This window comes from Pinus tabuliformis, chromosome 2_2 (assembly GCF_031772625.1).
Source record: "Pinus tabuliformis cultivar Carrire ecotype Pingquan chromosome 2_2, CPIR1, whole genome shotgun sequence".
Taxonomy (NCBI): Eukaryota; Viridiplantae; Streptophyta; class Pinopsida; order Pinales; family Pinaceae; genus Pinus; species Pinus tabuliformis.
The window spans coordinates 166,361,110-166,374,996 of NC_142300.1; the positions used below are offsets into that span (position 1 = coordinate 166,361,110).

The following is a 13,887-nucleotide window of genomic DNA, read 5'->3' on the forward strand; positions in this document are numbered from 1 at the left end:
CTGCAAGGATGCTAACCTGGAAATGGCTATCTACCTTTCAGCGAGCATTGTTGACCCCTCCTCAAAGATTTCCTGGACAATGTCTATATTTTGCTACTTTTCAACTGACTTAGACGATGAATCAGTGGATTTCCTTCTGAAACAATTCTTAAATTTGCCTTCCTTCTTAACTGGAGCTCGTGGTGCGGATTTCTCAGGTGGGATCAAATCCACTACAATGCATGTAGTGTCGTCCCTAAGTCCTCTTATCCTCAAAGCCTCCTACAGCTAAACCGGTTAGGCTATGATAGAAAATAAACTTAAAGATGGTGACATCGATCACTTATCCTTTTCAACAGTATTTGTACCTTAACAATTTGTTTTGCAGCAAGTTCTGCTGGCAAGCCTCGGCAGCAATTTGCAGCCTTCTCAGAGCTCAATGCATCCCAAACACCATCAGTTGCAATGATAAGCCTTCCTCCAACATTCGATAGCCATTGAAACAAAAAATTACCAGTCTAAATCAAACAGACACATTGTGACCAGGTATGTTTTTCCTCCAGTAAATGGATAAAATCCATTCCCTGCCACTGCAACAATAATACACCATATATCACCTTCCCATTAAAATTGAGAATGAGCTGCAAGTAAACTGTGAGAACGCGGATGCCTCATAAGCATGGAGTTAAGTTTGATCCCTGAGCTTTGCTACAATCCTCAATTGTAGAAATATTGAAATTTTTAAGAAGACTCTGGCCATTTCATAAGCCGCTGAGTTGACAGCAGAGTTTGTCTGTTGCTGAGTCCCAATCATAGAGATGTCTATATGAGTTATGTCAATGTCTAAGTAGAGCTGTTGAATATGGAATGTGGGTGTTAGTCCTCATCTCTGTTCGACTTATGTCAAAGCAAGGATGCTACATAGGAAGAAAGAATTGGTTAATCGGTTGTGGATGATGGCATTTTTTCTAGAAAATGCAATACCTCCATCATTGATGGTCTCTTTTGAGGGGAAGCAGAATCACAATTCAATGCAATCCCCACAGACACTGAGATTTCAACCCTTCCTTCAACCTCTGGTCGAAGAGTAGGATCTATGATGCGCAAAAGGCGATGCTTATCATCAACAAAGTTTTGACCCCATGCTGCAAAATCCTGATCTGAAGGCCAGCATGCACAGAAATGCCCTCACTAGGTGTGATGTCAGTTTGACAGACAGCACAAGCGAACAATCTTGATACTGTCTGCACCGTATATTCTGAGCCCAGCGTGCAATGTCAAATACTCAATTATTAGCATGACAGACTTGCAACAAGATGCATTCTACAATATTCTCTACAGCTAGTTTTTATTTCAGTACATCACATGGAAAAGCAAGGATTTAATCCTTCGTAGCTGAGACAAATATATACAAGGCCATAACAGAAAAAGGCCTCCTTTGGACTTCTCTTACCTTAGTATAAATAACAAACCAAATCCTAAAAGGAAGGAAACACCATTCTATATTAAATGCCTAGAACCCAAAAAACACATAAAAAATAGATTAATGCTTTTACTAAGGCTGAACCGAGTATAAACTAAATCTGTTAACAGGAAAAAGATTATTTTAAAAAAAACTAGATTGAAAAATTGAAAATTCAAAAGTGCCAAAATATAAGCAGGGATTACCCATGCATAGCCACAATTCAAATTTGCAACACAATTATCCAATTTTAATAAAAATTTGTAAACATAGATTGTCCACATTCAAGGAGCAGCAACTCAGATACAATTTATCATGCTTTGTTCTGAATCCAATGATAAGTCTGAGTTTACAAAACATAATCTACTGCAAGGATGCTAAGCTGGAAATGGCTATCTACCTTTCAGCGAGCATTGCTGACCCCTCCTCAAAGATTTCCTGGACAATGTCTATATTTTGCTGCTTTTCAACTGACTTAGACGATGAATCAGTGGATTTCCTTCTGAAAAAATTCTTAAATTTGCCTTCCTTCTTAACTGGAGCTGGTGGTGCGGATTTCTCAGGTGGGATCAAATCCAGTACAATGCATGTAGTGTCGTCAACAAAATGCGATGCTTGTCATCAACAAAGTTTTGACCCCATGCTGCAAAATCCTTATCTGAAGGCCAGCATGCACAGAAATTCCCTCACTAGGTGTGATGTCAGTTTGACAGACAGCACAAGCAAAAAATCCTGATACTGTCTGCACCGTATATTCCGAGCCCAGCCTGCAATGTCAAATACGCAATTATTAGCATGACGGACTTGCAACAAGATGCATTCTACAATATTCTCTACAGCTAGTTTTTATTTCAGTACATCACATGGAAAAGCAAGGATTTAATCCTTCGTAGCTGAGACAAAGATATACAAGGCCATAACAGAAAAAGGCCTCCTTTGGACTTCTCTTACCTCAGTATAAATAACATACCAAATCCTAAAAGGAAGGAAACACCATTCTATATTAAATGCCTAGAACCCAAAAAACACATAAGAAATAGATTAATGCTTTTACTAAGGCTGAACCGAGTATAAACTAAATCTGTTAACAGGAAAAACATTATTTAAAAAAAAAACAGATTGAAAAATTGAAAATTCAAAAATGCCAAAATATAAGCAGGCATTACCCATGCATAGCCACAATTCAAATTTGCAACACAATTATCCAATTTTAATAAAAATTTGTAAACAAAGATTGTCCACATTCAAGGAGCAACAACTCAGATACAATTTATCATGTTTTGTTCTGAATCCAATGATAAGTCTGTGTTTACAAAACATAATCTACTGCAAGGATGCTAAGCTGGAAATGGCTATCTAAAAGAAAACTTCCTAATTTCCAACAAAGTTCACTCATGGGTGATGCATACAAAACTATTCTTTTTAACCTGATAACCAATAGTAGAAACCTAAAAGAAAACTTCGTAATTTCCAACAAATTTCACTCATGGGTGATGTATACACTAATAGCAGATACACTACAAGAATGATAGAATCTGATACAAACTCCAACACAACCAACATAGTTTTCACTTCACACCACCAATAATTGTGACAAATACCAATCCACCAATAAAGGACCTACAAAGGAATTGCATAATTTTTTAAATAGTAGTTTTAATCATACCAGAAACAAATAACACAAAACTATTCTTTTTAACCTGATAACCAATAGCAGAAACCTAAAACAGAACTTCGTAATTTCCAACAAAGTTCACTCATAGGTGATGCATACACTAATAGCAGATACACTACAAGAATGATAGAATCTGATATAAACTCCAACACAATCAACATAGTTTTCACTTCACACCACCCAATAATTGTGACAAATACCAAAAATATGAATAGATTTTGGCCCACATTTTCAACCCTATTCACCAATAGCACATATATGTCAAAGGTTGCAATCAACACCTTTAGATCAAACTGCTAATGGTACCTATCACAAAGCACCACACAGGTTAGTGGTAGAGCAAACACTTGTTTAAAGGGCAAGTTTTCAATTCAATTCCTAGCCTGTCAATTTTTTACCAAAGTGTGTTAAAGGGGATAACAGGGTGGGTTTCAGAGGTAGCAATCCGCAACTTTATATTGAACCTTAAGGGTGCCTGTCATGAAGGGGCATCTATCTCATTGATAGAGCAGCTAATTGCTTGAGGACAGATCTTAGGTTCAATTCCTATAGCTTGTCTAGTTTTCAACAATATATAACTATATACAGACACACCACAACCATGAAAAATCCATAGAAATTTCAACATACAAATAGTATGATCGTCTACCCAACTTGTCAAAAACATATACATTTAGAAAACACAAACCAATATAAAATACCTAGAAAGATCATAACTTTCAAGTTTCAACCCAATTCGAAAAACTAGCGATTTCCAGCTTGACCACCATTAACAAAGACCCAATAATCTCATAATTTTGAAGTAAATTCACCATTTAGAGATAAATTAATGAAGCAAATATTCCAAAGAAAAATGTCATAATTATCAACTCAGTTGTAGACAGCAGGCACCAACAGAATTGCTGATGAATCAGAGCCAGTACTGCAGATATGTTAGCAGTCTACACAAAATAGATAACAATGGACACATATACTCAGGTAAATTGAGAGCTCTAATGGAAGCAAAATAGACTATGCTTGAGAGCCCCAAAGCAGGCAGATCTGGTGTTCAACCAAACACCACCCCAGCGTAATAACATCCTCAATCTGGCAATAAATTGTGATTATGGATGAGTAATCTAGTCATAATTTTCATTCTATGCTTTACGCCTGAAAATTCTCTGAGGTTTGCCACTTTCTTGCTTTGGTCTGAACCTAAGTCACATGGTTTGGGGTTCAAGTTCAGGTTCAATAATGATTAGGTTTGATTCGAGTTTGAATTTCTTGATGAGGTTCGCTATATAGCACAAGATAGTAAGAAATCAACATCAATAAACATAAAAAATGCTATCATGGACTTCGAAACTGCAAGAATGAACTACAAGTGTGAGCTGTGACATCAAATTATGAGCTTGAACCATGGAATTGGTCAATGACCCAGAGGTTCGATGAGGTTTGCCAAACCCCAAAAGAAAATTTAGGTTTGCCGAATTTTGGATGGACTACAAGTGTGAGCTGCGACATGATGTTATGAGCTTGAACCATGGAAATGGTAATGACCCAGAGGTTCGATGAGGTTTGCTAAACCTCAAAAAAAAAAAAATCAGGTTTGCTGAATTTTGAACCTCAAAGTTGAAGTTCGGTGAACCTTGTGACATAGGTCTGAACTATTTTTGAATTGGCACTTGGGAGATTGTGGCAGGTTAAGGGAAGGAAAGGAGGCCCAAGGGCAGAGCCTCCAAATGCTCCATAGCAGACCTATAGACTCGGAAAGGCTCTTGAACAAGGGTTGCAGAGATGATTAAGATGGGATTGAGCCAGGGGGGGGACGCCCACCCTGGTTACTAGAGAAGGATAGACTTGGAATGAGAAGACAATCGCATTTTGTAGACAGTCCATCCAAGCAGAGGATCCACAAATCGCTGGCTAGAATTGTGGGGAGCCTTATGAATGGAACGGTGGAGAAAATGGCTTTCAAATCTAAGCTTAGAGAAATAATGTGGGAAATCAAGAAGGAAGCCATGGCAAAGCTCCAAGAGATGATGTGGAATGGTAACTAATTGAGATGAGCTACAGACGTCGAGGGAACAATGGAACACTGATATGAGTTGGAACCACTTCATGCATTCAACTCGAGACCACGCTGTTACAGAGATGGTTATCATAGAAATGAAGTTGGAATCGAGACAAACTGCAAACATCAAGAGGAGAATGGAACATTGATTTGAGTTGGAACCACTTAATGCGTTCAACTCGAGAAAACACTGTGACAGAGATGGTTATCATAGAGATGAAGTTGGAATCGAAACAAACTGCAGACATCAAGAGGAGAATGAAACACTGATGAGAGTTGGAACCACTTCATGCGTTCAACCTGAGACCAGGCTGTGACAGAGACAGGTATTGGAAAGATGTTGGATATTTCCAACCAGAAGAGGATAATTGACCAGGTGGGAACACTTCTACAAGCAAAACCCATACCTGGGTGTTCTGCACTTCCCTTAGTTCGGACAACAATGACAAACTCTGGCAACCAGAACAAAGGCACTCCTCCAAAGAGTTTCAGCGAGCATTGCTGACCCCTCCTCAAAGATTTCCTGGACAATGTCTATATCTAAAGCCATCACTTCATCTACACTTGGTGATTCATCTCGTTCTACCCCTTGTACTCTCTGAGAATGACCATTTTTCTTGTAAATTCGGCACAACACCCAATCATCAAGCTGGACCATATCTGTAATGTAAAGGTTGCATTCATTATCATCATGCAGTTTACTGATTAATTGTATATGTTAGTGTGCCAGAATTATTGCATATGATATTTCCAAATCAACTTTTATATGGTCATATTGTATCTCTGTATCAGCGGTATCACAAAAGTCTGAGTTGAATTTGAATTGAGATTGTTGCCAATTTGAATAATATTAGAGACTGCAAGTTAAATTATTAAATTTGCCTTCCTTCTTAACTGGAGCTGGTGGTGCGGATTTCTCAGGTGGGATCAAATCCACTACAATGCATATAGTGTCGTCCCTAAGTCCTCTTATCCTCAAAGCCTCCTACAGCTAAATCGGTTAGGCTATGATAGAAAATAAACTTAAAGATGGTGACATTGATCGCTTATCCTTGTCAACAGTATTTGTACCTTAACAATTTGTTTTGCAGCAAGTTCTGCTGGCAAGCCTCGGCAACAATTTGCAGCCTTCTCAGAGCTCAATGCATCCCAAACACCATCAGTTGCAATGATAAGCCTTCCTCCAGCATTCGATAGCTATTGAAACAAAAAATTACCAGTCTAAATCAGACAGACACATTGTGACCAGGTATTCTTTTCCTCCAGTAAATGGATAAAATCGGTAAAGGATTAAAAGGGAAAAACAAAACAGGAAGAACAGAAAAAACGAAGATCTATATATGTACTCTCTTTTTATTTATACAAGATCGCGTATTTGTTAGCGAGAGCTATTTCAAACAATTGATCTCCCTTCAGTCCATAGGATTACAATTTTTTTTTGAAATCCTAGATAGCTATTTCAGACAATTGATCTACCTCCTGTCCTGATTGAAGCTCCCTTCATGAGTCTCCACTATGTTCTTCTAGAACACCGTCCATCTTTCTAGTACCAACAGTACTGGGTGTTCTGCGCAAGGAACTTTTGTGCAAGTCATGGAGATGAAGTCGGTGGCAGAATGCAGTCGCCACATACCTTTCTTCTTGAACTTGTTTTTATTTATTGAGATGTGGCAAACATGTTTACTCTCTACTCTGGGTGTAACATTCAAATTAAAAGCCTTTGGCTAAGCTGCGGTATTCTGTTTTTCCAAAGTTGCCCAGGACTTCCACCTAACCCTATTGGCTAAGCTGGGGTATTCTGTTTTGCCAAACTTGCCAAAGACTTGCACCTTACCCCAACTGCAAGGAATGGTGTACCCAACGGTGCACTTACATGGTCAAAACAGTCCACGAGGGCAAAAAATATCTCTGATGATTTGAACCTTGGTAGAGGAATATCACCACCCTAGCTTAACCACCAATCCAAAATCCGTTCAAACAGTCAACACATACTTCAATAGCCTCCTTGATTCACATATATACAAGCCACATGACTCCTGATCTTCATAATTGTCTAGGGCATGTGTGGTTTAAAACTGGTTTCAGCACGTTCCCTTTCTCATGTCTCAGCCATCTCCTACAACAAAAGCATGTATTGTCTTATTGACCTGAATCCAACTACAACCTGGCATCTTTTTTATACCTCTCTCTTTCATAACTTTTCGCACTTTTTCAGCATCATTCCATCTACCGACCTCTCTGTAGATGTTTGATAATACCACATAGTGGGAGGCAGTTTCAGGGTCACACTCAATAACACATTCTGCTGCATATTCTCCAAGCTTTATGCTCTTATGGATTCTACAAGCACTGAGAAAAGTTCCCCACAAAGCAGCTTCGGGTTTGGTCGGCATTTTATTGATGAAGTCTAGAGCTTCATTAAGCTTCCCAGAACGACCAAGGAGATCAACCATGCAACAATAGTGCTCAACTCTAGGCATAATTTGATAATCTCGACTCATGCAATGAAAGTAATGCCACCCATCATCCACTAGCCCCGCATGGCAGCAAGCAAACAAAACACCAACAAAGGTAACATGGTCAGGCTTCATGCCAAGATCTTGCATCTGCTCAAACATGCATAGGGCCTCCTTCTCGTAACCATGCAGAGCATACCCAACAATCATTGCCGTCCAGGCGACCACATCTTGTAAATGCAATTTGTCAAAGAATTTGCGAGCGTCCTCTATGCTACCAGATTTAGCATACATGTCTACCAGGGCACTTCTCACATAGACATCAGACTGGAGCCCTTTCCTAATAATGTCTTCATGGACCTGTCTTCCATGCTCCAAAGCCACAAGATTGGTACACGAAGGGAGGACGCTGGCAAAGGTGAATTCATCTGGTCCAATGCCAACCTGTTGCATCTCACAAAATAGACTCAATGCCTCTTCATGATTTCCATTCTCTGCATACCCTGTGATCATAGTATTCCATGCAACAACATTTCGTGCAGGCATTTCGCCAAACACTTTGCGTGCATCCCGAAAACACCCACATTTAATATACATATCTATCAGAGCACTGCCCACAAAGACATCAGACAGGAACCCACTTCTAATGATATTGGTTTGGATCTGCTTACCGTGTTCCAAAACTGCCATGCTAGCACATGCCGGAAGAACACTGGCGACCGTGAACTCATCTGGTCTGATACCGGATCGCTGCATTCGATAAAACAATCCCAGAGCCTCGTCATCATGCTCGTATTTGGAGTAAGCTGCGATCATTGTTGTCCACGAGACCACATTTGGTTGCGGTAACTCTTCTAGAACTCGGCGCGCATGCACCAGACTCCCGCACTTGGCATACGCAATCAGAATTTTGGTGTCCAAGAATTTATTGAGCTTAAATCCAGTTAATATGATGTGGGCATGGACGAGTTTGGCTTGGGGTAAGAAATTCGTACTGCGACAAACCTGCAAGAGGGAAGCATAAGTATGGGAGTCTGGCTGAAATTTTCGGGTATCCATGGGAGGTAGAGGATGGAGTGCTTCTTTCAAACGCCCCTGTTGGGACATTGAGCACAGGCAAATTTCATATTGTCAGGCATCATATTCCCAGGGTTATACTTTGGTAGGATGAACCAGCAAGTTTAAACAGAGAGGCAGTGAGATTAACAGGAGCTTGCGGAATGCCACAGTCTGTAAAAACTGTGCCACTGGCGATTTTCATACTGTTTTGATTATAGCCCAAAACCCTGTAGCTCACGTTGTTGATTGTGAGATAGGGCGTGGTGGATTGACAGTAGATTTGAAACGCACGGTGGCCGCATCCTGATTTTAGTCTGCCGAAGGCATACAATATGTTATCCATTGGGTTGGGAGACAAAAGGACAGTGTGAGGATCAACAATCCAACATCATTCAATCGTCTAACACCCCAAATCTACGGTCAACAATAGGACATGGCATCGGCTGGGGTAATTCATTTCAAAGGGAAACGCCTTACGGCGTAATAACATTGGTTCTCTCAAATTTTTTCATGGTTTGTAGACCCACTACTCCTGAGAGGGGCTAATTCTTCTTGTCTTGAATTCCATTTGGTTTTCTTCCTTCTTTTTCCCCTTGGGCTGCTTGTTGTTCCTTTTGTTGTTGTGTTGTTCCTTATGCTTGTTGTTCCTTATGTTGTTGTGTTGTTCCTTCTGCTTGTTGTTCCTTTTGTTGTTGTGTTGTTCCTTCTGCTTGCTGCTTGGCGTTCCTGAGTGTGACTGATAGGGAGAAGAGGCGCTAATGGGGGGAGGTAAAGAGGCGGAAATGGTCGCTAGAGGGGGAGAGAGGTTGGTGGCTGGACGTTTGCATAACACAGATGGCTGGAAGCTTAACATCTCTCCAGAGAGCCCTGAAATGAAGATCTCCTTCGTGTCTGGATTTTATTTCAATATTCCGAGTACAACACTCAATCTGAGTGTTGAGGCCAATGAATGCAGGTCTACCTGCTATAGCTTGGTTAAGGAAAAAGATGAAGTGAGCAAGGTACTCCATTGAGACTAATGTTTCCTTGAGGCAGCAAATAACCTTTGTTTGCCAGAGAGTCTGCTTGCTTGTTTAAACCCTGCAGAATGTGGTAAGAGTCAACTCTGTCAAAATATTTCAAAGTGTTTCAGATTTGCTGCAGAGTTTTGTTTAATGCAGGATTACAAAAATGATCTTCGGAGTTTAAAAGTTTAATCAAAAGCTCCGAGTCTCCGAAAATTTGAATTATTTTATAACCTAGCTCCTTTGCAATCTGACAAGCTTTTAAGAGACTGTAACTCTCTGCTTGATTGTTCGAGCTAGTGCCTAGGCCCCAATTGAAGCCGATTTCACTCGATCTATCCAGGGAAAGAATCAAACCCCCTGCACCTGCAGTTCCTGGGTTCCCCTTGGATGCTCCATCAAAGAAGATCGTGGCTTTTGAGGTCCCCTACCACCACGTGTGAAAGTCACCTTCAGTGAGTCGCAAGCGCCAAGAAGGAGAATTCAATGGTTTGCTGACTGAATTTTTCCTCTCTCCTATCGAGTAGGATCCCAGCCATGTAGAAGATTCTGAAGGTAAAGAGGAGGCAGGATTTTATTTACCTACAATTTCCAGCAAGAAGGCTTTCACTTTGGCCGCCACTATCACTGAATTCGGAAGCCTATTGTTGAAAACACAGTCGTTTCTAGCCAACCACACTTTCTACCAAAGGCATTTTGGAATATCTTGCCAGATGTTGTTCCAGACTGCATTTTTAGCTTTTTTCTTAGGATTTTGGTCTGACCAGGAGATGTAAAGAGAAGCGACAAATGTCTGGGAGGGGAAGGGAGCACTAAGACCGTGAAGGACCAAATTCTAGACTGCTTGTGTGAAATCGTAGTCAACCAGTAAGTGATTAGAGGTTTCAGCAGCAGAGTTGCATAAGCAGAATCTAAAGGGGCCATGGAACCCTCTTTTGTTTATATTTTCACCTGTTAGTGCCTTTCTATGCATGAGTAACCATGTGAAGAAATTCACCTTTGGTAGGCTAAAGGGGGACCAAATTGACTTCCAGAGCTTTAGTGTCAGTGAAGGGGCATGAGTAGATTGTAAAGAGGAGAATCCCTTAGCTGATGTGTAAATTCATGTTCTTCCCCACCCCCATTTGTCCTTGGATGAGCGGTGGACAGGGGCGAGACCAAAGAGAGTTGTATACAGCAAGTTTTTTTAGCGTGGAGAGGTTCTGGGACCCCTGGAAAAGTCCATCCTACTGTAATTCCCCACTTAATCTTATCATTCAAATTTTATTAATGTTTACATTACCTGAAAAATATTGAGAAATATTGGTGAATGCCTTCATTTAAACTATAAATTTTATTTACTGATATAAAATTCACTATTGCTATTATTCAAATTCCCAACTTGTCTTCTCAAATTGAATCTTGGATAGGATATGGTCTCCTTCCATTATTCCAAATTATATATTCATCTCACATTCCCAAATGTACTCTCACATTTACTTGGGAGAAGACATGGTCCTCTCCAACTAATTACCAGTATATATATATATATATATATATATATATATATATATATATATATATATATATATCACGTTCCCAAATGTACTCTCAGATTTACTTGGGAGAAGAGAAGTCAACTGTAAGGATGAGGGAGAAGTTAATGACATTAATGAGAGGTGGTTGAGGTGGAGAAGAGAGGAGGGGCATAAAAGGGGAAGGAGGAAGGGAGAAAGGGGGGATGCTTGGTCTTGCTATTGTTTTTGGTTGGCTGTAATTTTGGAGAAATTGTTTGGGAAGGAGGAAGGAAGTATTGTTTATCTTGGTCTGGATTATTCATCTTGGACACACTACATCTGGTTGGACTTGGGCTCGGAGGGCTAGGGAACCTGTGGAGGTTTCCTGGGCTAGGAAGTATTTCCTAGTTGGCTGGGAGGTAAATCCAGTTGGTAGTCAAGAGGAGCATTTCAGCAGGAGCAGCAGCTCAAGGGAATCTCCACCAGGCCATCGGTATAGGTATTCCTCTATGCATAGATTACTCATGTAAGTTATTGAAAGGAAATGTTCACTATTAAAGTTGTAGGGATTCAGATGTAAATGGTAAACTGTCATTATTTAAATGTCTTGTAAGAAAATAAATTATTTCCTCTTATTGTATTAATTCCTAGAGAATATAGATCTGTTAGAAGACCCTGGGATGGGGCCTTACACGTGGTATCAGAGCATGTTCGAAATCTGGACCCAAGACCCACTAGACACGAATCTCCACTAAATAAAATTAAAAAAAAAAAGTGGAAATGATTTCTCCACCTTACTCTCAATAAGTCATTGTTTCAATATATTCAATGTATTGGCTTCTAACAGTCTACTATCCTTAACTACCAATTTAAACAAAATCAATTATTTAGAAAATACTTTCAACCACTCCATTGTTGGAGGAGATAGGCAGCTCAAAATATGCTTTGCGGATGTGGCGCTAATTGTGATAGATCAGGATATCTTTTATCTTTTCAATTGGAACAGTGGTCATGGACAAACACCAGGGTGGAGATCTGGGCTCTATGGGGTCAATTATATTGTGCCCGCTGGTTAATTATTGAGAAGATTTTTGGGGACTCCAAATTTTCTATCAACTAGATCAACAAAGGGACTAAGTTTGCTCCTCCTTTCCTATCAAACTAGCCCTGTCGTATTCAGAAATTGGTTGGGTTATTCAAAAAAATATCCTTCGCCCATATTTTTTGTGGACAGAATTTGAATGTTGATGCCTGGTCCAAACTGGGTTTGTCTCTTCAACTAGGCTTGATTTTTTTTACCAAGCTTTCTTCAGAGACAGTCACATTGGTGGTGGACATATTTCTAGTTTTAGAATTTTGATGCTATATGGTTTAGTTTTTTCTTCTGTTTAGTTTCAAGACATCTAAGTCTCCTTTTCTGAATAGATATTATTATGTTTCCTTGGATCGTATAGGACATAGTTTTTTTCCTTATTTTGGTGATGACATACTGATGTGGAAATATGTGGCATTTAGATTATGTTTTGAATCCTTTCAGGATATTGCCAGAATTATTTAATATAATATCTGTTGCTTTTTCTTCCCCAAAAAAAAAAAAAAACTCGAATCAGAGCAGCGTGGGAGACATACACGCTACCCTGGGCGAAACATCACAATGTGACTATTTATGTCAAATGAGAGAGAACCATGGTGGCATACGTGCTTCCTATGACATGCAAGGAAGAGGATTATATCATTATAGAGTGTGGAAGTGATAAAGGTAACTGGAACAATAGGTAATTGTCTTATCTCACCTGCATCAAATTCAAGGGAAGACGGTGTGATATGGGTGTGAGACTGAGGGCCTGTGCTATGAAATCAACTCAAGAAAAGATAGAAAAGATAGATCAATGCCTTAGAATTTAGCCTCTTTGAGGGGGAAACCTCCTTTACATTACATAAATGAACAATTCTTGGATGATTCAAATGACAAAACCTCCTTTCTATATATAGAAGTCTAAGGAGTCACAATATAACCCAGCCGACCTAACAATAATAATATAAAGCCACAAAAATAACAATAGAGGGATTCTATGGGGCACAATAATAACAATATGGGAATAATAGGGGCACAACAATATTAATAAGGGATGCAACTACAATAGTAATGGGGTAATCACTAGTATTATAGGGACCCAACATGCCCCTCTCCTTCAAAAAAGTGTTGTCCTCAATGCTTAAGTAGTTATGGATGCTTCTGTATAAAATTCTCATCCTCCCATGTGGAATCTTCAGCGGATAAGTTCTTAAGATACTCTGAAATTGATCGATTTCGTAGCTGTCGAGTTCTTGTTTCTGTGACTGCTTCCGGTTCCAATATAATTTTTCCTTCCTCGTCAAGTTCTGACAATATTGTTTGAACTGGGAGCATGTTGCCTATAACCTTCTTTAAACATGAAACATGGAAAACTGTGTGCAATTGAGAAGCTGCAGGAAGCTCCAATTTGTATGCCATAGTACCAATCTTTTGCAACACCTTGTACGGACCATAATACTTTGGTTATAATTTATTATCCTTCTTAGCTTGCTTGAGGGACATTTTCTTATATGGTTGTAGCCATAGGAATACCCAATCACCTACATCAAAACTTTTTTTTCTACGATGTTGATCTTCCTGTTGTTTCATTCTATTCTGTGCCAACACGAGGTTATCCTTTAAGAGTT

The 13,887-nt window shown here is 39.6% G+C and overlaps 1 protein-coding gene and 1 long non-coding RNA gene across 2 annotated transcripts in view; both read right to left on the reverse strand.

The window, feature by feature from the left end:
• Window positions 1-1,652: 1,652 nt before the first annotated feature.
• LOC149191942 (putative pentatricopeptide repeat-containing protein At3g13770, mitochondrial) overlaps window positions 1,653-13,887 on the reverse strand; it is a 58,983-nt gene continuing 46,748 nt past the window's right edge. The window contains exons 2-3 of the mRNA XM_089406784.1: window positions 8,297-8,720; window positions 1,653-2,208 (exon numbers count right to left, since the gene is read on the reverse strand). Of these exons, the coding sequence (XP_089262910.1) occupies window positions 2,096-2,208; window positions 8,297-8,720 (537 nt within the window). The 3' untranslated portion in view covers window positions 1,653-2,095. The remainder of the gene's footprint in view (window positions 2,209-8,296; window positions 8,721-13,887) is intronic.
• Window positions 5,028-7,106, reverse strand: LOC149191943 (uncharacterized). The gene is made up of 3 exons (XR_016254304.1): window positions 6,646-7,106; window positions 6,241-6,366; window positions 5,028-6,154 (listed from the first exon to the last, which is right to left on the reverse strand). It is a non-coding gene; the product is annotated as an uncharacterized LOC149191943 (long non-coding RNA).